The sequence below is a fragment of the Schistocerca gregaria genome, unplaced genomic scaffold, assembly GCF_023897955.1.
Source record: "Schistocerca gregaria isolate iqSchGreg1 unplaced genomic scaffold, iqSchGreg1.2 ptg000691l, whole genome shotgun sequence".
NCBI lineage: Eukaryota > Metazoa > Arthropoda > Insecta > Orthoptera > Acrididae > Schistocerca > Schistocerca gregaria.
Window position 1 is genome coordinate 455,121 of NW_026062071.1, and position 18,998 is coordinate 474,118.

Genomic DNA, 18,998 nt, shown 5'->3' on the forward strand with positions numbered 1-18,998 from the left:
ATTTATTTTTTTCCTCGCTCTCGTCCCAATGGTTGGCGCTCCCGCTCTCGCCCCAGAGAGGCTCTCGTACCTCGAAAAGGCCGCAGGTCACTTGGAGTCGCCGGAAGTGCTGACAGGTGCGTTCCCTCGCGCCTCTCTCTCGCCCTTCAAGACCTGACCGCGCACCCCGTCCCCCCTCTCGCGCAGACACCGACCTGTTCGCGGAGAACGTGTTCGAAGAGCTGAGCTCCTGGCACCTCAGCGCGCTCTGTTCAAAGAAAGGCAGCCTCGTCCTGGAAAGGCTGTTCCGTCTGGTGGATCCTCTGCACGTGACCAAATTCGCGCTCAAGACAGTCGGCCCGTCCTGGATGGAAATCATCGTCAACCCGTTCGCCTCAAGGGTGTTCGAGGCCGCGCTGAAGGCAATAGAGGCCGCGGGCGACTCGGTAGGTAGGTCCGGTTTGAACGGTCTTTCGTGCGCCGCAGGCGAAAAAACTAATTTTTTTTTTTTTTATTCAGAGCTCTCCGACCTCCAAGAACTCGTCTCCTCGTTCACCAAAAACAAGGACGCCATCTGGCTCCTCGACTCATCGGTGTACGCCCTGAAGTCTCTACAGAAGCTCATGGAGACGCTCAATCGACGCCCCGAGTGGAAGCGTCTGAAGCTGTCTGTCCGTCGCTCTATCCTGCACCACGCAAACCTGAACGCCTTGGTCGTGACTCCCCACGGGTCCAGCTTCGTTCAGTTCGTACTGTTGGACAGCTACCACTCGGACGAAAAAGACTACCAATTGCCCGACCCCGTGTCCGAGGCGGGCTTTCAGCCGAAGTCCGTCTGTTCCGTCCGTCACAGTCCGGAGTGGAATCAGATGAACGGATCCGCCGAATACAAAATCGTACACACGATGTTGACGGTGGACGTCCCGCAATTTTTGGACTGGCTTCAGGACCCCTCCGTGGCCCACCTGACGGAGACGCTGATCCTAATCTCCCCCGCGTCCGCCTACGACCGCATGTTGAAGGATATGTCCGAGAGGCTCGTGTGCATGGCTCGCCACCCGGTGAGTCACTTCGTTGTGCAGAAGTTGATCGAATGCGTTCAGTCCCTGGAGCAATATCGCCGCATACTGGACCGCTTGGGCCCCTGCTTCCCGGAACTCGTGCACAGCGCGAGGGGCGGCGTCGTACTGAAGCTGGCTCGCGCCGCGATCCGGTATCCGGAAGTTCAGGACGAAGTGTGCCAACACCTGAGCAAGGCCGCTGCCACCGATCACTCTGCCAAGTACGATTGGGTCATCCAACTGGCGAAGCTGCGCCAGCAAAGCAAGAAGCCTCCCTCCGCCGTCCAACAGTCGGGGCCAAAAAAAAAAGCCAAAAAAGGCTCCACGCCAATCGGTATGCAAATTCTAGGCGAGTTGCTGCAGTTTCAGCAAAAAATTGCCTCTAAGATCGCCGCGAAAATACTGGAGTGCGAAGCGCCAACGCTCATCGACTGGACATTGGACTCGGTCGCCAGTCGCACAATGGAAGCCTTTTTCTACTCGGATCAAATTCCTCAGCCCAAAAAAGACCGTTTGATCCAAATTTGGCAAGAATCCTCCGCGCTTCACCAGCTTGTCCTCGACAAAAACGGCAGCCACGTCGTGGACGCGTGCTTTCGAAGCGCCAACGTGAACACCAAAGAAGAACTAGTCAAGCAGCTCCTACCGCTAAAGCAAAACCTCCGGCACGTACCTCACGGGAAGTTCGTTATCAGCCGCGTAAACATGGACCTGTACGACAAAAACCCATCCGAGTGGAGGAAGCACCAAGAAGCAAGCATCAGACATAAAAAGGCGTTCCTGGAACTCCTGAACTTCGACCCGAATGCTCAAAAAAAGAAGCGCACAAAGCACGAAACCAACGAAAAGGAGGCGAAAAAAATCAAGCGAAACGAGACCAAAAAAAAATCGATTTAGCTACACACTCGCTTTGTTGGTGCCCACCACAGTTGAGACCGTGTATATAAGACATAAACAGAGCGCAATCACCGCAAAGCATCACGCTTCTGCCCCGCGCTCTCTCTCTTTCTCCAGTGTGTGCCAAGCTTGCTAGTCTGCTCACTTCTATGACTCACGTTCTTCGGCATTCGAAATCTCGCACGACGTGAAAAATTGGGTAGATGATAGGCAAAGCCGACTTGGCAGGTTCTTTAGGGCGTCTCTTCTCCTCTCAGCGAGAGGGGGTAACGATCTGTGCCATTGGTGACAAGCGCCATCCACTTGACCTTTGAGCTTCTCCTTTTGCAAAATCGTCCGCTCCGGAGCGTGTACGAGTTGGCCCTCGATTTCTCGCAGCCAAGACCTCCCGCCTGTTATAACAAGACTCAACAAGGTTCACGCCCGCGTGCAAAGCTGCTCTTCTTCTCTTGACTCGTCTTCAAGCACTTCGATTTTTTTGTCCTTCACACCCGTCTCCAGCCTGCTCGCCGCCATGTCGGCTTCTTTTTCCAGCAGCATGGCCTCGAGTTCTCGGCACACACGCAGATACGGCTGGATGTCCGCTTGGTCCTTGCACCAAGATATCATGAAGAGCAGCTTGCGAGCAACGTTTTTCAATAAACAGCCCTGCTTTTTGTGTATGTTTGCATTCGGTTGCTTCGAAAAAAGTCGGTACAACTCGCTCAAACACGCCTGCACAAAGGGCGAGCCGTTGGCGAAGATCTTCACCACGTCACGGATGATCGACACGCAGAACCTCGGCGTTTGTCTGGCATAGACCAGTCGAACGGAGGCTTCGATTGCACTTTGACAGGCAGTGGTCGCATTTTGATAGACGAGGTTCTTCGAAAGTGTCAAGGAGGTCGAAAGCAACACGTCGACAACTTCGCTTTCTACGTCTCCTTCCCAGTCGCCGTTGTAAATCAGCTTTGCGTATACGTACGCATATACGACATTAGTGATGTTAAACAGGTTGAGGGGAGACGGTCGGCTCTTCGTCAAAGAAGAGATAGGCGGTACAGAGCTCAAGATTTGAGGACTAGAAGCTGGTTCTAGCTCTAGTTTCGCCTCGGCGTCGTCTTGGTACGTCTCGTCGTTGACCTGGCTGCCTGCTTCTTGGAACTCGTCCGAGACAGAGATTGCTGGGGTCAGATGGTTTCTGTACCACCACGGAATCCAAGGTTTGATGACCGAAGAATGTAGCCCGGACTTGATCCACTCGTTCATCTCTGACACCAGACTGGGGGGGACATGTTCGGAGAGTCGAGGGTCGTACGGGTCGAGGTCGGACAGCTCAGAGATTTCCGTGGGTTCCTTGCTTTCGCGAGCGTCTTCCGCAGAGTCATCAGCAGGCAAGTCGCCAAATAAACGCTTCATCTCGTCCTCGTCTTGCCGGCGTCGGATGGACTCTCGGTCCAATATGTCTAAGAGCTCTCGCTTTTCTTCTTCCGTCGCGGGTCTTTGGCTCCGGATGGCGCTTATGAACTGCTGTCTGTAGAACTCCTCCATACAGGCCTCGCCGTGCTTCTGCGTGTGTGGGGAGCAAAAAGTGCGGATGCGATTGGTACAAAAGAGTCAGTTGCTGGTCTTCTTTGGCGAGTGTTCGCGCGCAGGATGGAGCCCGTCGAGACGTGCTTTCTTCACGTCGGACTTTGTACCTACTTTGTAGCAAGGCAGGCCGCAGTACTTTGCTTGACATCTAGGACAGGTATACACGGCAGGCGCGACACGGCAGCTTGCGTGGCGCACACGTCGAGGTTTATCCAATTGCAACAGTTAGGGGAGAGCTTGCCATCGCGCCTCGACAGTCGGCGAACGATACGAACACGTGGCAAATTTGTTTCGGCTCTGAAGGCTGAGGCGGGGTGTCAGAAACTCGGATGTTGCGCGGAAGTTGTCGAGCCGTCTCGGCGTTCGTCATGACAGAATAGAGGCGATGGCTCAAAATAAGAGACTGAAAAAAAATAAACGCGTACGTTGGTCGCGTCGAAGAGCCATTTTGGTACGCAGAAACAGTCTGTGTGCCCTCGGGCGGGGAGACGCGGCGCGCGGAGCGTTCGAATGCGCGCTTCGAGGTTTCTGGGGAAAAAAAAAAGGGGGCGCGTTTGGGGCTTTGGATCAGCTGCGCGCTGTATCGTCGCATAGTTTTGATGGCGCGTTGAGAGGCGGGGCGCGTGAAATGCGAAGTGCGCTTTCCCTCAAGGATGTGGCCCATCCGAAGACGCGGGGTCCCGTCGCGCGCCGAGCTCCGTAGGGCCGGCGCGTTGGTCTCATGAAGGGGAGGCCTCAATGAAAACTTGACCCCGTAGAATTTTTGACACTTTTGAACTTTCAAAACCGCTATTTCAGGTCGCGCTTGAGCAAGTTGACGACGAGAAGGCTGCAGCCGCGTCTCTTCGATCGAGTCTAGATTATTGCCTTTTGGGTTGAAGAGAGCCATGATGTTTGCTTTGGTTCGACCGGTACAATTTTCGCGTTGGGCCTTCCGCCACGCGCCGCAGGTCGAGTCGTCTTTTGCGAAAATGCGCGGCGGATCCAGCGCCGCGTCGGCCCGCAGATCGTTCCTTTTATGTATGAAGTGACCAACTGATACGTGCGTTGTCGAACGCGGACCTTGCTGAAAGCAGTCAGCGATTCGGGAGGGGAGGGGCAGCTTGCACGTTGCCGAACACACGAGAGGCGCTTTTACTAAGTACGCTTTTTCGTACGCACGACCTGCCGTTCGAACGCGCGGCTTCAAGTTTGGCGACCGTATTCCTTCGCGAACGCGGGCCGCGACAGGGCTTTTGGCGCGCTGCCGCCGCCCGACGGTCCTCGACGCGCGAGTGTCCGAAACGCCAGTACGACGAGCCAGCTGGGCGAGGACGGAAGTCGCTCTTCCGGTCTCGACAGCCAAAATCAAAGTTCGGTTGACGAAAAGCGCGAGCGCTCGAAAAACATCGTGAGGCTCTTTCGCATAATTCGAACGGAGACCCGCACCCTGGTGTTCGCCTTGATCGCGCTGACGTGCTCTTCCTCGGCGACGCTGATCCTGCCGGCCACCATGGGGAAGATGATCGACTTCATGATCCACCCCACTTTAGAAGTGAATTTCAATTTGATCACCGCCGGGCTGATGGTTGCGTTCGTGGTCGCGTCCTCGGCGACTTTCGCCAGAAGCCTGTTGTTGGGCATTGCCAGCCAGCGAATAACCATGAGGCTTCGGTCCAACCTGTTCGAGTCGCTCATTTCAAGAGACATCTCGTTTTTCGACAAGAAGGGAACCGGCGAGCTGATCAACCGGCTGTCAGCAGACACAGAGGTCATGAGCAGGGCGTTGATCGAAAACATCGCGCGCGGCCTGAAGAGAATCCTAGAAGGTGTAGGCGGATTTGTCATACTAATCTACCTGTCTCCCAAGCTCGTCATGACGATGGCGGTCATCGTGCCGCCCGTCTTCATAGGCGCTCTCTACTACGGCAGGATGGCAAGGAGTTTGGCGACCAAAGTGACCGACAAGTTCGCCACCGCAACGTCCTACGCCGAGGAACGCCTGAGTTCGATTCGAATTGTCAAACTCTTCAACCGAACAGAACACGAAGCCAAAGCGTACTCCGAGCACCTGATGGAGGTGTTCAACGTCGCGAAGCGCGCAGTGCTCTACCACAGTGGATTCGTCAGCGCGGTGGTCTTCGGAATCAACATGTCCACGCTGCTGATCCTCTACCAAGGCGCAAACATCGTAACCGCCGGAGGCATGACGACGGGAGAATTGGCCTCGTTCTTGATGTACAGTATGTACATAGGCGCCGCGTGCTCGAGCCTGGGAAACTTGTACAGCGAGTTCGTTCGCGCGTTGGGCAGCACTCACCGAGTGTTCTCGCTGATCCACGACGCGGAGTGCGAAAGGGCCGCGAAGAAAGCGCCTAAAATATTTTCCTTCAACTCTGTCGACGAACCGTCGTTCCGCGGCAAAATCACCTTCGAAAACGTTTCTTTCTCGTATCCGACGCGAAAACACATCCCCGTGCTGAAAAACCTGAACCTGACCATCACCCCAGGCACCACCACGGCCGTCGTCGGCCAGTCTGGGTGCGGGAAAAGCACCCTAGCACTGCTCTGCATGCGGTTTTACGAGCCAGACGAGGGCAACATCTACATCGACCACACGCCCATCGCCGACATCGACCCACTCGCTCTCAGACAGTGCATCAGCATGGTTCACCAAGACACCAACTTGTTCTCCGGAACCATCGCGCAAAACATCGCGTACGGACGGCCACACGCCACTCAGGCAGAAATCGAAGACGCTGCCAGAAAAGCGTACGTTCACGAATTCCTGCACTCCGGGCTTACCTACGACACGCTCATAGGCCCCCGCGGAGCCTCTCTATCCGGCGGGCAACGACAACGCATAGCCATCGCAAGGGTTCTGATCAGAAACCCCAAAATTCTCATACTCGACGAAGCCACGTCTCTTCTAGACGTAGAAAGTGAACACCTGGTTCAAACGGCCCTGAAGCGTCTAATGGCTGGTCGGACCATCCTCTGCATCGCTCACCGCGTATCCGTCATAAAGAATGCGCACCAGGTCGTCGTCTTAGACGCCGGACGCGTGGCCGAGTCTGGCACCTACCAAGAACTAATGTCGTCAAATGGGCAACTGAAAAAAATATTGCAAAACGTCTAAAAAAAAAATGAAAACGAATGAGCGAGGCTCTATTTTCGTGGCATCTACCAAGGCGTTCCTCGTCACAACTATCGTGCGCCGGACGGACAAACCAAGACCGCATTTGATGGCACGGGGGCCCCTTAAGACATGGGAAGCTTACATGTTGAGGCTCTTCGCTCCCCGTTGACCAGAAAAACACGTTTTAAAAGTTTTTCCCAACTTCAAATCTAGCTTGCACCGCCGAAAATTCTCGCTGCAACGCTATCCTCACGCAGAAAACGCCAACGAAGAGAGCAGAGGCGCGCTCTAAGCAGTTTTGCCCTCCTCTTCTTTCGCCGACATATCGCCTTCAATAGAGTCTAACGTTTGTTGCATTATTCGCAGCTTGCCCAGGAGCTGATACAATCTATTGTCTTCTTTTTCGATGAGCTGTTCCAACATCACCTTCTCTTCCATGAGTTGATCCATTGTCGAGATAGAAGACTCGGACTCGACCGCGCCATCCAAATCTTGCTGGCCCGTCATGTTCGCATTCTTTTGTATCTCACTATGTAAATAGTTAATCCATTGCTTCATCTGAAGCATTTGTTTTCGGTATTCGTTTAGACTGCTTGTGTCTAAACTAAGTAACGCCCTCGCGGACTGTAGTGCGGAATGTAGAGTGGACAGGGCACTCCCGTGGTATTCCATCCAACAGACAGGCGGAAAAAAAGTAAGCAGCGCAAAAACAGACGACCTTTTTTTTTTTTGGTCACTCTAAGTGCAGAAACGTAGCCCCTAGCTTGGCAACGCCCTCGTTAAAAAATTTTTTTAACATAAAAATGTGTCGTAAATTTTGCAAAACGCACCCCTGATGTTCGCCAAAAACCCCTCGCGCAAAACAAAGAGCATCGAAACCACTCTGACCCGCCCAACCCACTCAGATACTCTCTGTTGGTGCAAACTTAACTCTTGAAATTCTATCAGGGCCTCAGCTCGCAAAATATTGTGTAAACACCCTAGATAGCGCCGGCACAACTGAAACCGGCATTCACTCCTTCATACATGAGCCGTGACCCCCCCGCACTCAGGATCACCGCTTCGTCAACCAGTTCTGCCACACGCAGACCAAATTTTTTAAAAAAAGAAAACCAAAAGCAGGACGACCACCAAGCAATCTTAAAACTCGCATTGGCGTCGCGAAAACTCAAGTTCCTTTTACTGTCCTTGCATCCAGGGTGTCGAAAGGTGAATGCAATAGCACTCAAAAAGCGTACACATTTTAAAACTCGCAAAACCACTGGCACACCTCCATCACGATGTAGGGACAGCGGTGTCAGGCAAGTCAACGTGATTAAAGCATTCGTAACAGAGGTAGGTGTCATTCAGTTCTGAAGTAATAATACTCTTCACTTCCTTTTTTTCCTTAATGGTAAAGTCACTAGACTTGGGATCCATCATGGAAGAGTACTGTAGCATCTGATCAAGGTCAAAATACATTTTGTTCGAGATAGGTGTTCTGTATTTTATCATCACGTTGTGAATAAATTCCAGCTCAATCCCTATCTGAAGCGCAGCGAACTTAGAAATGCTATCAACATAAATGTGGATGTCGAGGAAACATTGGTACATATTCATCAACAATGTGGACAATATTGTGAAGACCAACTTTTTACTCGTACGGTAGACTTCGTCGTGAATGAAAACCAGCTCGAGCAACGCGACTTTGACGTAATCTCTTATGTTGCTAGGCAATACAGAGGAACCAGACCAATCAAATCCAGAGTACAACAGCCCACCATTCAAGATCGAGTTCAGCGCAACCGTTTCGAAGCAGATGTACCTTAGCTTTATCATTTCTTCTAACTGCTCTATAGGCTGAAGTTCTCTAAACTTTGCGTCATAAAATAACGTTCGGTTGTATTTGCTTTCGAACGTCTCGACAAGCGCTGGAACAATCTTGGTCCTAACGTAATAGCAATTGTTTAGAAGGATAATTAGGCGAGCGTCTTCGGATGTGGCATGGATGCCCGTTGACGACTTCACGGACCGCCCAAGTCTTGTCGCAATTTCCTCCCCACACTCGACTTTTTCGGTGAACACCAGATGGAACGTATTTTCTAAAAAGTGATTCAAGCACTTAACTAGGCTCTTTTGAAAAAGTATGATCAGCGGATGATCCTTCCAGATAACAGCTTCGAAATTATTAAGCAGCCTCTTCAAAATGCACTCGAACTTTAACGGAACAGACGTTATCATATAATTCTGGTTTGCAATGGCCCACGTTTCTCTTGTAAACCAGGTTCTGATCTTGTAAAAAATATCGTAAACTTCCTTAACAATGTACGTGCGGAGGATCACGTCGAAGAGATCAGACAAGGCCTCCATATATTCTTCGGGCAAGATTTGAGAGAGACATTGTTGCAAATTCCGAATAGACAAAACGATTTCCTTTCCAAAGCAGCTGCCGTCCACATCATTATCGTTGACACTTTGTTGAATGAAATCTTTGAACTTTTTCGGAAAGTTGTAGGTAGTCGTCGGCGTGTCTGATTTTACATTTTTCATTTTTTCGTGTTTCTGAAAAGGAGACAACGTAAGACTATGGTGACTGGAAGAGTGTCGATCCACCTTGCGCTTGGTGAAGCTTTTTTTCTCGTTAAAAAGAGTGAAGCTGCCATTCGGTAACAGCTTGCACATTTCATTAAGAAGCTCTACTACTTGCTCAATTGTGTAAAAAGGACCGTAGAAATCTTTGATAACGATATCACAGTACACATGATAGATGTCTTCAAGAAGCTCCAGGAACTCCTCTTGGGTGTGGTGCTCCGCCGAATTTTTGACCAAGTCACCGGAAATTTCCGGTAAATTTGAGCTCCAGAGCTTGAACAAATGCCAGAAGCGCGGCATATGCTCCTGCAATATCTGTGAAGCTTGTACAATAGGCGACGTCGAAAGATCAAAGGACCTGGAAGAGTAGCGGTCAGATACAGGAGGCGAGTTGAGATTGACCAACTTTTCTGTAAGTAGAGACTTCATCTTTTTGTAACAAAGCGAAATACAGAACCATGCGGGATCCATCGAGCTGTTTAAGTCAATCAATTGCATTATAATAACCTCCTGTTCTTTCAGTGTCGTGTTTGGATGTTCCAATAGTTCAAACAGCGTCGTCCTCAAGTTACTGACGATCGACTCGACTTCTGCCAAAACGTTTCTGGCATAAGTATGAGAAATAGTCGCAGTAAGGGATTTGATTCTTTTGTAACAGGCAGCTACTTTACCATATTGTCGAGCTTCAATGTTATCTCGCATTTGTCGAGGTAGATGGAAGAAAAATTGAGATCTCTTCAGAATGCTCAAGGCATTACGAATTCTGTCAATTTCGTTTTTCCGCTCTATCAAATTAGAAAAGATCTCTCGAGAAGATTTTTCAAGATCCGAAAAGATGAACTCAGAATACGTGATGATCTGAGCGGAAGTGCTATCGGCGTTCATTTTCGCGTTGATAGAGCCGATGGCGTCTTTGCAAGCTATGAAGAGAGAGAACTTGTTCTTAACAAGGTATTCAAGCTGGCGCTGGCGAGAAGCAAGCTTCAACTCTAAGTTTCTTTTGCCAACTAACAAGTTATCAATCGTCGTATCCCGATGCACACTAATGAGATAAGTGATAGGTTCAAATTCTTCGCTGATCAAGTCAAGTGTTTTTTTCCTTTTGACAACTCTATCACGAGACAGGCCCCCATTGAACTTGCTGAGATACGGTGTTTGGCTCCCATCAGTCTTGGTCCCAATTCCCAAAGGGTCCTCCATATCCTGAAGATATTGAGACAAGTCATCTATGGATTTATCTTTTTCTTCATTATCTATCTGTGGGTTTAAAATAAATCAGTCAGTATTGACTTAAAATTTGCTCCCTCATCCGCGGCCCTTGCTGGGCGAAGCCATAACGATCATCGCAACTGAGTCGTACCCAATATGTAGATATGTCGCAGCGATCCAAATAATCTGTTTCAGCAACTTCTTCATCTTTTACATCAGACCATCTCTTTGGTTCAGCTAATTAGACAGGGCACAAGCGTAAGTCTAAACAATTTGCTCGCACCCAGAAAGGGGCCGCCAATGAGAACAGCACTATCCCTCGTACTTCGCGTTTCAAGATCTGATCGATTGAGACGTCTTGTGTCAGCTGTGTTCAACGCGTCATGAAATTCTAAGTGACTGTTCGAAGACGAGCTATCGTGACTTGCACTGCTCTCTGTGTTTCGGGCAGGCTTTACGTTTTTTGCAGAGACATTCGCCGCAGTATTCAAGCTACTGCAAACGTCAGATACCTCACTGTTAACATCAGGTGCCTCGCTGTGAGCACTGGATGTGCTATTGTGGATATTAGAAACGCTGCTATGCGCTTTACCTTTCTTCTTCTGGGAACTGAACAAACTAGGCATCGATTTACCTCATAATTACAGCCCGTAATAAGGCTATAACGAATACAAGACATTTAGGTACGACATACGCGAAAAACACAAAATAAAACACAAATTTAAATAAACAAATATAGAACCCTCGATATATTCCATAATAGCCCGTACTCATTCCTACTTGCTACCGCCCAAACCCATGTAATCCTCTATAATCAATACTGCCTTCGACATATTTAGAAACTGTCGCGCACGCTTTAGATGCTACATAGGCTACGCAAAAAATTCGTGACAGTTTTTTTTTGTATATGAAAACAAATTATTCTAATCTTCTACTCGAACTAGAGAACATAACATAACACCACTTTATGATGAACAGTTTAGGTCTCCTTCCTCAGTGTGTGGATGATCCTTACTTGCAAAGGAGTTTTTATTCCACACTTAGCCATGAAGTGAATGCTTTCGAGGTTAATAAACAATCTCGTTCGCCTGGGGGGGTCAATTGTATAAACTGTAATGTCTGTGACAAACTTCATGACCCCGCTGCAACCTTGCTTATGGTATTAGACACCTCCTCTAATAAGGTTCTGTCTGCCTGTTCACCTCCGTGTTATGAACTTATTCAGATTTCGGTTGGGAATCTACGACCTTTAAGCTCAATGTCACGTGATCGTCAGTCTTCTGTGGTGACACCTTCTTCGATGTTAAATCGTGAGGTCCCATGTACACCCAATTCTGTCGCACAAAAAACCCCAGAACCCCACATCTCCTCGCTAACACAATTCTTGTCAAGCAATGCTAAGGAGACACATAGTCTTTTTATAAATCCTAATAAGTCTAGAAGGGTACATTCAGATCTATTGAGCTGTTGCAAAAGTTTTGTAAATAGAAAGACGTTGGTTATTGTAGATACCAATGCCTTGCTTGATAATCCCAATATGTGGGACTTGCATGCCCTTGTGCCGGAATTAAACTTTTTAGTTCCTTACACAGTTTTGCAAGAATTAGATGGTCTGAAGAAGAATCCTTATGTTGGCGAGGGGGCTAGGACTGCGATTCACAAATTGCACAAGACTATGACAGCAAACAAGGAGCAATGGGTGAGGGGACAGCGATTCGAAGAAGTATTGCATATTCGCGAAAGATATGGAAGTAAAGTCAACAACGATGATGTGATTCTAGACTGTGCCTTGTATTTTCGGCAACTAGAGCCGCAAAGAAATGTGAATATTCTGTTGCTCACTGCCGATAAAGGACTCCAAGTTAAGGCATCTTTTAATAACATAGCTGCTGCTAACACGAGGCAGGTCATTGGCAGTCTCATGAAGATACAGCATGTTTCGACTCATAGTACGAAGAATAGCAGCACATTTAAAAGAAGGCGAAAAATATTATTGGCAAAGATGCCTCAAAAAACAACGTCTCCTGCTCCTGCAATTTCGAACGTTACCTTATATTGTAAATAGTCTCTTATATAAACTTAGTGTGCCAAATAAACATGGAATATTTAGTTTTGTAAACCACGTGCCCAGACACCAAGGCAGAGGTGATCTATTTACTCAAATTTTGGGAGTCTTTTGGCAGTTGATCGATCCCTCACCAGAGTTTGCGTGATGTCAGGCGCTCAAAAATGCACTTTGTTTTCGCCGAAGGCTAAATTGACGCTTTTTGTTGTTTACAACGTAGCCTATTCGCTCTAAGAACAGCTCTCAGCTAGAAAGCCTTCGCGCTCTCCCATACTTCATGTGTTCTTACCGCACTCAAGAAAGTTTTTTTGTCATAACGCAAAATCTGGGTTCTATTATTATTGAAACTCGCTGCTCAAACATTATTCTCAGCTATCAATTTTACAGCTAGTTAAGAACAATTGCACGCCAATTTTGCCGCGCCAAATTATCTGGCCAATTGAATCTTAGAGCACTGCAACCTGTCAGTTGATTAGTCCTGTAAACTAAAAGGCGGCTCTGAATTAGGAAGTGCAGTTGCAAAAGAATATTGGCAAAGATAGCCTCTACCGATTCTGAAGTACAATTAATATAATACGGTCTTAAACACTCTACAACGCTACAAAACCTAGTTTTTTTCTGTCATCATGCTCTTTACGTTGTTCATGAGTTTCACCCTGATTGCAGTTGTGGGGTCGCTGCTTTATTATCGGACCCTGATCAAACCGCCCCCTCGGAACGAATTAATTATTTTGTTCAAGAACAACAAAGACCTACCGAGCATGCTTAGTCGTCTTCCAAGTATTTTGGCTAATGCAATATTTAAGTCTCAGGGAAAGAATTGTAACGGATTTCATGCTTTCCCACAAATTTCCATTTCTATTGGACCAAGTCTGTACGTTTTTGCGCAACAAGAGCTGTAAAAGAGCGCAACGCGCGTGACTAAATTTTTTTCATTTACAAACTTCTCACATATTTATTAATTGAATGTAGAATTGACCCAAAGCATGTATCTGCTTACAAGAGCGTTTGTTGCTTAAAAGAAAAAGAAAATTGCGAAAATGAAGTCGCTCCTATTTGTTATCCTGTCGTAAACATCTTTCGTTTTCAACCTCTAGTATTCTCCCTTCCCTGCTTCCCATTCAGTCCTTTTGGGATCGTGTACATCCGCACCAGTATATGCCAAAATCATCCAATTCTTGTAGGAAGCAAGATTAAATACACTACCAGCGTAAAAAATGCGAGAGAGACCGAGCGAGGATGGGAAATCGACTTCAATGTGTGCGCACTTACAGAGAACGGTGACACGGTCTGGAAATGTGTTCAAACAATGCTGAGTCGCAAACGACAACAAAAAGTTCAGCGAAAGTCTCATCATAAAGACCACAGTGATGAATGTTTGAAAACACAAAATAGTGCAATCTTCTCTGTCCCCGCCAACATTGGACTAAAATATGCAGCCGTGACAGGTGATTACAACCCGCACCACATATGTCGTCTAGGTGCAATCATGTTCGGTTTTCCGCGAAAAATTGCTCATGGGCAATGGTCCCTTGAAAGTTGCTTAGGACAGCTTCAAAAATCAACTGGAATCGTCATTCAACCACCTTATAAGGTTGAGTGCGCATTCAAACTGCCAGTTTTCCTACCTTCAGATGTTAGATTGATCTGGTCAAAAAAAGATAACACTACTGATTTCTCCTTGTGGAGCGCAGACGGGAAATTACCTCACCTTACTGCATCTTTAGAAACTAGAAATGTACCATATTTTTAGAAAAATTAGCCTCGTGTATGAAGAAACTGTATCTTGGTCAGCCCTTTTCTTTTGAATAAAATTAAATCTGTATTAGTTTTTCCTGGTAACAATCCAAAACAAGAACCACTCTGTGAGGCAGGCCCAACCAATATTTCCACCTGAGATTCAAATCGCCGAATGTGCTGTTATCGAGATACGAAATTCGCTCCTCAAAACATACACCTCAATGCTATTTTCTAAAGGCACGATATCTCAGCTGATTACACGCGGCGTATTCGGTCTAAGCACACAGCCCTACAAGCTAGAGACAATAAAAAGGATTCGATGGCTATCATCTAAGTCGTGGACTACCAAAGCAATAAACAAATACAAAAAATGTTCTCAACTACCCATTCCTGAGATTCCAAGGGATCGGCTGAAATTCTCGTTTACGGCTTCTAGCGGCCCTGGAGGGCAAAATGTAAACCATGTCAACACCAAGGTAGAAATGCGATTCAAGCCCGCTGAAGCCTCATGGATGTCTCCTGAACTGCTAGAAAGATTTTTAGAGGTAACTCGGCCAAAATTGAACAAACATGGGGAACTAATTATAACATCTCAGAGACAAAGGCTACAAAGTCAAAACTTGGAGGATTGCATTTCAAAACTCAAATCTATTTTAAAAGAAGCAAGCATTATTCCCAAGGAACGAATTTTAACGGAAGTTCCTGAATCAGAGAACAAAAAGAGATTAAAAGTATGTTTTTTTTTACAAATTTTGTTAATAATCTAAACTTTAACCAGTCTGCTGTGCTTTCAAAAGGCTAAAAGAATGAAGGGCGAGATCAAAAAACTCAGGTCAAAAAACTACACCTATTAATTTTCAAAATTTGACCAATTTTTGCACCAGACTCTATTCAAGATCCTCTTCATGGTATAGCTGTTCCCCATTCTCTGTCGATTCAGCTAAATCGATGTTTTCCAGTTTCCACTGTTCGAATATAGTCTCTAGATCTACAAGTTCGAAGTGGAAAAGTCTCAGTTACCTTGATCTCAAGGTCACAATGGCAGAAAAAAAAGTGAAATACTAGATCCAGACAGAAAAGACAAAGTACCAGCGTCCGGTTTTTCTTGCAAGTGTTCTAAAAGGGTCAGAAACATGTTCAGCTGCTCGAATTTTGCTTGTTGAATATACAAATTGACCAAAGGAAAAAAAAGGGAAATCGTCGCTTTGCCATCCGCTACATAGTTTTTGAAAATTTGCTTGATGTTGTTTTCAGCCTAAGGTCATCGATTGTTTAGAGATTAGAGTGAGATAGAGGCGTATCCTGGTTTTGGCATCTCGCATCCATAAAAAAATTTATGCACATATGCACCTACTTTGAACGATTTTTTTGCTTTTGGACCACCAACTAGTAGGACATAGGAGTTCCATTCTTTCAAATAGCGTTGTTACGGGGGACCCAAGTTGACCGTTAATAATTCGAGGCTGGAGCTGCCGGGTTATATCGGCGAAAAAGGGCCGCGAGAGCATCGATTCGAGCGTTCATAGGTCGCCGCTAGTATGCCATATGAAAAGCTTGTTTCTGAATGCATCGGCCACGTATTCGCGGGACATACTATCTCTAGAAATGGCAATTTCGGTATTTTTTTTGAATTTGGATTGCATCCTCTGGGAATTGAGGTACTCTACTCTGACGCTGCAGTTAGACACGTTCATGTTGTAGACAGGTTGCGACGGGACAAACGCCGAAGGCAGCAGAAAAAAATAGCCAAATGGGCGGGTAATTTAGAAATGGAAGACAAGGTTCAGGCGAGGCTTCTTTCGTCCGTGACGGAAATAGACGTGAATTTGGTTTCAGGCTTTCAAAGAGCAATCAAAATTAATGACAAATTCGATTTGTTCGTGCCAAAGTCAGTTCGGCGCTGCGCGATGAAAAAAATCTGTCAAGTTGAGAGGCTACTGGAAGAACGCGCATGTTCATAAAGGAAATCGCGGGGCCCTTTGTATTCGTGGTAGGGCAGTCTGAGCTCTGGCTTCGACGTTAGAACGGGACTGGGTTGTTCGAAGAAAAACACTATCTTGGCTCAAAAGCGCCAGGAGTCTGAGGCGAATGGCGGCCCGATAAACCCGCTGCATGATCCGAGTGCTTGACACATTCGAAATGTACCAACATTTTGCAAGGTCCGTTTCTCCCTTCTTCAATAAAACATTGGCAGCTCTGCATGACACTTCCAGTGACCAAGCTGCGGCCGAATTGATAGAAGGAAGCAGAGGCTTGTTTCGCTTGGCTTTTTATTAGGGTGTATGGGACATAGTGCATTTGAGACAAGGGGGCGCGTTTGAGATAGCTGAAATTTCTAAAAATGGATCAGCGTCATCAAGGTCTCGTCGAGGTGGATGAGTGAAATTTCCAGTCGCTCTTGGATGGTTGTTAGCTCTTCTAAAGTCTGTCTTTCGCTTGGAGTTAAAATTTCGTAGTGCTTGTCGTACATGCCGAGGGCCGAGAAAATGCGCTCTTCTTCTTTCTTTTTGTTGATCAGATCCGCGTGGTTCTGAAGTGTATAGCGAAGGCGATGCCGGAGGTTTCGCATGATTTTGTAGATTTCGCAAGTTTGCAGGTTCATTACGTGGTCCCACCGGACGTTCCAGAGATAGAACATTTTGTCGGCTCGGTGGTCGCTGGTTCGCGGTACTTCTTGAAGCTGAACGTAGTTTTGAGAAAGCATTTTGTACAGGCAATCTCGAGTTTCTTTGATGGGGATCATAGCCATCTCGGACACTTGCTTTTGTTCAAGGAGCTTCTTTATTCGGAGCAGCCGAAAGATCCGCAGTCCGTCTCGGTCGAACTTGCTTAGAATGATGGATTCGACCATGTTCTGTTTTAGTACTTGCACGATACCGGACAGGTTGATGGTGAAGATAGAGGGTTGGACTTGAATGAGGAAGTCGCAGCTACATCTAGTCATGAGATCGAGGTAGTTTTTGAGACATTGTTTCGTGATTTGGTTGGTTGCGGGGTTTTTTTCCGAGCGCTCTGGATTTGTCAAGTTGTTGAACAGCCTTTCTTCGGAAATCAGGCGACTGGATTCGTTGATTTCAAACATTTCTTTTATGATTTCGGAGGCCGAGATGTCGATTTTTTGGGCTACGAGTTGGATGCAGGCGTCCTTGCACGCTTCGAAGTTGAACCGATTGTAGTTGACGCACCACCGAGACTCATCTTTCTCGAGGTTCATTAGGGCCTGAACGTTTTGCATGGTGCTCGGGAGGTTCACATTGGCTGAGACAGGGGTTTGTTGGTCGGTGAAGCCCGGTTCGGTGCTGAGTTGATGAAAGGAGTTCGCTAGTTGATTTAGGTTGATGGATTCTGTGTCTTGGCCGAGATGCTGCGAATTGGCACCGTCGTTTGCAGCATTGGCTTCTTGATAGAGAAAGAACTCTGGTGCAGTACTCAAAACGTGCTCCGCGGAGGATGAATGTTTGAATCTCTTCGCGGCTGGTTCCGAAGAAGGCGAGGATTTTTTCTCTGTCTTTCTGGAGGACATTTTTCTTTTTTGAGGCGGTTGGGTAGTCGAATTGAGAACATCGCGGTTCCAGACGTCGAGGTTTTCGGATGGGTTCTTGCTCAATAAGGACTGAGAGTCCGAGTCATTGCCCATGACCTGGACGATGTATTTGCTATCTTTGAGACGCTTGAAGGCATCGAGATAGGCCAAGGTCTGTTCGGCCTTGTTTCGTTGCGGATCTACCAAGTAGGAGAGCAGCGTGCTGATGTTCGCGCGGCCGAAGAGCAGCAGCTGACTGATGATATTTTCGGCATAGAATCCCAACTTGTCGCGAGCTTGCAAGGTGTACAGGGAAAATCTGATTCGAATCAAAATGTTGCCTATAAGGACGCTGTACTTGTAGATCACGATGTCTCGAGCGTGGACGTCGTCCGAGGGAGCGGGAACTGGATTGTGCTTGTAGTTTTCTTTCACTACGATGTAATTGTGTTGAATTCCGCTCAATAGACAGTCGCAAACCAACAGCCTCTCTAGACCGGAGAACTTGACGATTTCGTCCAAGGTCGACTCGCCCCTCTCCATCAAGGTGCTGCACACGATCTGCGAGTGGATGGGGGTACAGTGAGGACGAGGGGTTCAGGAAAGGAATAGGTGGTTATTGAGTGGCTCTGCTCGAACTCAAAAAAAAGGGGATAAGTTGACAAATGGTTCTGCAAAAAATTCGACGGAAGGGCCGCGTGGCCCTAGCTCCCGACACCAAAGTCTGCGGTTTGCTATCCATAAACGTGAGAAGAAGTCGCATTCAGAAGAAATCGGTACAAAATCGGGGTTGGGTTTCGTACGCGAGTGGGTAGGCCAAATTCTTCACCTACCAAGTCGCATGCCAGCTGTATTTTGGGGACCGCCATAGTGCACCAGAGACATGCTAGCGAGCTTTGTCCCGGGGTCGGCAAAACCTAAATCTTCTCTAATCGGAACGCGCTCGGAAAAAACATTTTGCGAAAATCTCTAAAACGAAATTGCAGGCGCAAGCGAAGGCTCAACGCCGAGAGGCGTGAACGGGCTCGACGAGCGCGGGGAGCGGGGCCCCGAGTTGGGATGAGGGGCTTGGCGAAGGCGGCACTCGCCGGGGAATTAGGGCGCAAAGTCCCGCGGCGGCCTTGAAGGAGGCTACGAGGGATCTCTAGACGAAAGATAGTGCGGTTTGAAGGACGGGGCGACGGCGACGAGCGGAGGGCGTGCTCCGGTCGGGCCTTTAGGGGGGTGGTTCGTCCACGATGGGACCTGGTCCAAAAAAAGCCC

General features: G+C 47.7%; 6 protein-coding genes and 1 long non-coding RNA gene across 8 annotated transcripts; 3 read left to right on the forward strand and 4 right to left on the reverse strand.

The window, feature by feature from the left end:
- The first annotated feature begins 3 nt into the window (after positions 1 to 3).
- LOC126319924 (uncharacterized) lies at positions 4 to 3,379 on the forward strand. The gene is made up of 2 exons (XM_049993628.1): positions 4 to 429; positions 499 to 3,379. Exons 1-2 carry the CDS (start codon positions 348 to 350, stop codon positions 1,935 to 1,937), a joined length of 1,521 nt encoding a protein of 506 aa, XP_049849585.1. The 5' UTR covers positions 4 to 347; the 3' UTR covers positions 1,938 to 3,379.
- Positions 1,916 to 4,257, reverse strand: LOC126319925 (zinc finger HIT domain-containing protein 2-like). 2 transcript variants are annotated; one of them, XM_049993631.1, is made up of 3 exons: positions 3,935 to 4,257; positions 3,621 to 3,813; positions 1,916 to 3,485 (listed from the first exon to the last, which is right to left on the reverse strand). In XM_049993631.1, exon 3 carries the CDS (start codon positions 3,465 to 3,467, stop codon positions 2,355 to 2,357), a length of 1,113 nt encoding a protein of 370 aa, XP_049849588.1. In that variant the 5' UTR covers positions 3,468 to 3,485; positions 3,621 to 3,813; positions 3,935 to 4,257; the 3' UTR covers positions 1,916 to 2,354. The 2 variants fall into 2 exon arrangements, with proteins under 2 accessions (XP_049849588.1, XP_049849587.1); XM_049993630.1 differs by lacking the exon at positions 3,935 to 4,257 and having other exon boundaries at positions 2,355 to 3,485; positions 3,621 to 3,693; positions 3,785 to 3,928.
- A 744-nt stretch (positions 4,258 to 5,001) lies between these two features.
- LOC126320000 (ATP-binding cassette sub-family B member 10, mitochondrial-like) lies at positions 5,002 to 6,642 on the forward strand. Its single transcript, XM_049993736.1, has one exon. The coding sequence runs from the start codon at positions 5,002 to 5,004 to the stop codon at positions 6,625 to 6,627; it is 1,626 nt and encodes a 541-aa protein (XP_049849693.1). The 3' UTR covers positions 6,628 to 6,642.
- LOC126319914 (exocyst complex component 2-like) lies at positions 6,625 to 11,084 on the reverse strand. The gene is made up of 4 exons (XM_049993617.1): positions 10,733 to 11,084; positions 10,559 to 10,644; positions 7,458 to 10,455; positions 6,625 to 7,390 (listed from the first exon to the last, which is right to left on the reverse strand). Exons 1-3 carry the CDS (start codon positions 11,031 to 11,033, stop codon positions 7,903 to 7,905), a joined length of 2,940 nt encoding a protein of 979 aa, XP_049849574.1. The 5' UTR covers positions 11,034 to 11,084; the 3' UTR covers positions 6,625 to 7,390; positions 7,458 to 7,902.
- A 1,673-nt stretch (positions 11,085 to 12,757) lies between these two features.
- On the forward strand, positions 12,758 to 14,287 carry LOC126319931 (3-hydroxyacyl-thioester dehydratase X-like). The gene is made up of 2 exons (XM_049993640.1): positions 12,758 to 13,346; positions 13,445 to 14,287. Exons 1-2 carry the CDS (start codon positions 13,099 to 13,101, stop codon positions 14,223 to 14,225), a joined length of 1,029 nt encoding a protein of 342 aa, XP_049849597.1. The 5' UTR covers positions 12,758 to 13,098; the 3' UTR covers positions 14,226 to 14,287.
- Positions 14,288 to 15,088: 801 nt separating this feature from the next.
- LOC126319938 (uncharacterized) lies at positions 15,089 to 16,333 on the reverse strand. The gene is made up of 3 exons (XR_007557774.1): positions 15,807 to 16,333; positions 15,567 to 15,622; positions 15,089 to 15,467 (listed from the first exon to the last, which is right to left on the reverse strand). It is a non-coding gene; the product is annotated as an uncharacterized LOC126319938 (long non-coding RNA).
- Positions 16,334 to 16,434: 101 nt separating this feature from the next.
- LOC126319922 (DNA-directed RNA polymerase III subunit rpc3-like) lies at positions 16,435 to 18,665 on the reverse strand. The gene is made up of 2 exons (XM_049993626.1): positions 18,539 to 18,665; positions 16,435 to 18,296 (listed from the first exon to the last, which is right to left on the reverse strand). Exons 1-2 carry the CDS (start codon positions 18,602 to 18,604, stop codon positions 16,548 to 16,550), a joined length of 1,815 nt encoding a protein of 604 aa, XP_049849583.1. The 5' UTR covers positions 18,605 to 18,665; the 3' UTR covers positions 16,435 to 16,547.
- Between the last annotated feature and the right edge of the window lie 333 nt (positions 18,666 to 18,998).

What these genes read in the sequence shown, in the direction of transcription:
- LOC126319924 (XM_049993628.1), top strand. Translation starts at nt 348, where the DNA reads ATGGAAATCATCGTCAACCCGTTCGCCTCAAGGGTGTTCGAGGCCGCG. An exon ending in GGCCGCGGGCGACTCGGTAG is followed by an intron (nt 430 to 498) that starts GTAGGTCCGGTT and finishes TTTTTTATTCAG; the next exon opens with AGCTCTCCGACCTCCAAGAA.
- LOC126319914 (XM_049993617.1), bottom strand. Translation starts at nt 11,033, where the DNA reads ATGCCTAGTTTGTTCAGTTCCCAGAAGAAGAAAGGTAAAGCGCATAGC. An exon ending in ATCAGATCTTGAAACGCGAA is followed by an intron (nt 10,645 to 10,732) that starts GTACGAGGGATA and finishes CTGTCTAATTAG; the next exon opens with CTGAACCAAAGAGATGGTCT. An exon ending in GCGACATATCTACATATTGG is followed by an intron (nt 10,456 to 10,558) that starts GTACGACTCAGT and finishes TTAAACCCACAG; the next exon opens with ATAGATAATGAAGAAAAAGA.
- LOC126319931 (XM_049993640.1), top strand. Translation starts at nt 13,099, where the DNA reads ATGCTCTTTACGTTGTTCATGAGTTTCACCCTGATTGCAGTTGTGGGG. An exon ending in ATTTCTATTGGACCAAGTCT is followed by an intron (nt 13,347 to 13,444) that starts GTACGTTTTTGC and finishes AATTGAATGTAG; the next exon opens with AATTGACCCAAAGCATGTAT.
- LOC126319922 (XM_049993626.1), bottom strand. Translation starts at nt 18,604, where the DNA reads ATGGCGGTCCCCAAAATACAGCTGGCATGCGACTTGGTAGGTGAAGAA. An exon ending in AATTTGGCCTACCCACTCGC is followed by an intron (nt 18,297 to 18,538) that starts GTACGAAACCCA and finishes ATCCACTCGCAG; the next exon opens with ATCGTGTGCAGCACCTTGAT.
- LOC126320000 (XM_049993736.1), top strand. Translation starts at nt 5,002, where the DNA reads ATGGGGAAGATGATCGACTTCATGATCCACCCCACTTTAGAAGTGAAT.
- LOC126319925 (XM_049993630.1), bottom strand. Translation starts at nt 3,879, where the DNA reads ATGACGAACGCCGAGACGGCTCGACAACTTCCGCGCAACATCCGAGTT. An exon ending in CCGAAACAAATTTGCCACGT is followed by an intron (nt 3,694 to 3,784) that starts GTTCGTATCGTT and finishes GCGCCACGCAAG; the next exon opens with CTGCCGTGTCGCGCCTGCCG. An exon ending in GCGGCCTGCCTTGCTACAAA is followed by an intron (nt 3,486 to 3,620) that starts GTAGGTACAAAG and finishes CCACACACGCAG; the next exon opens with AAGCACGGCGAGGCCTGTAT.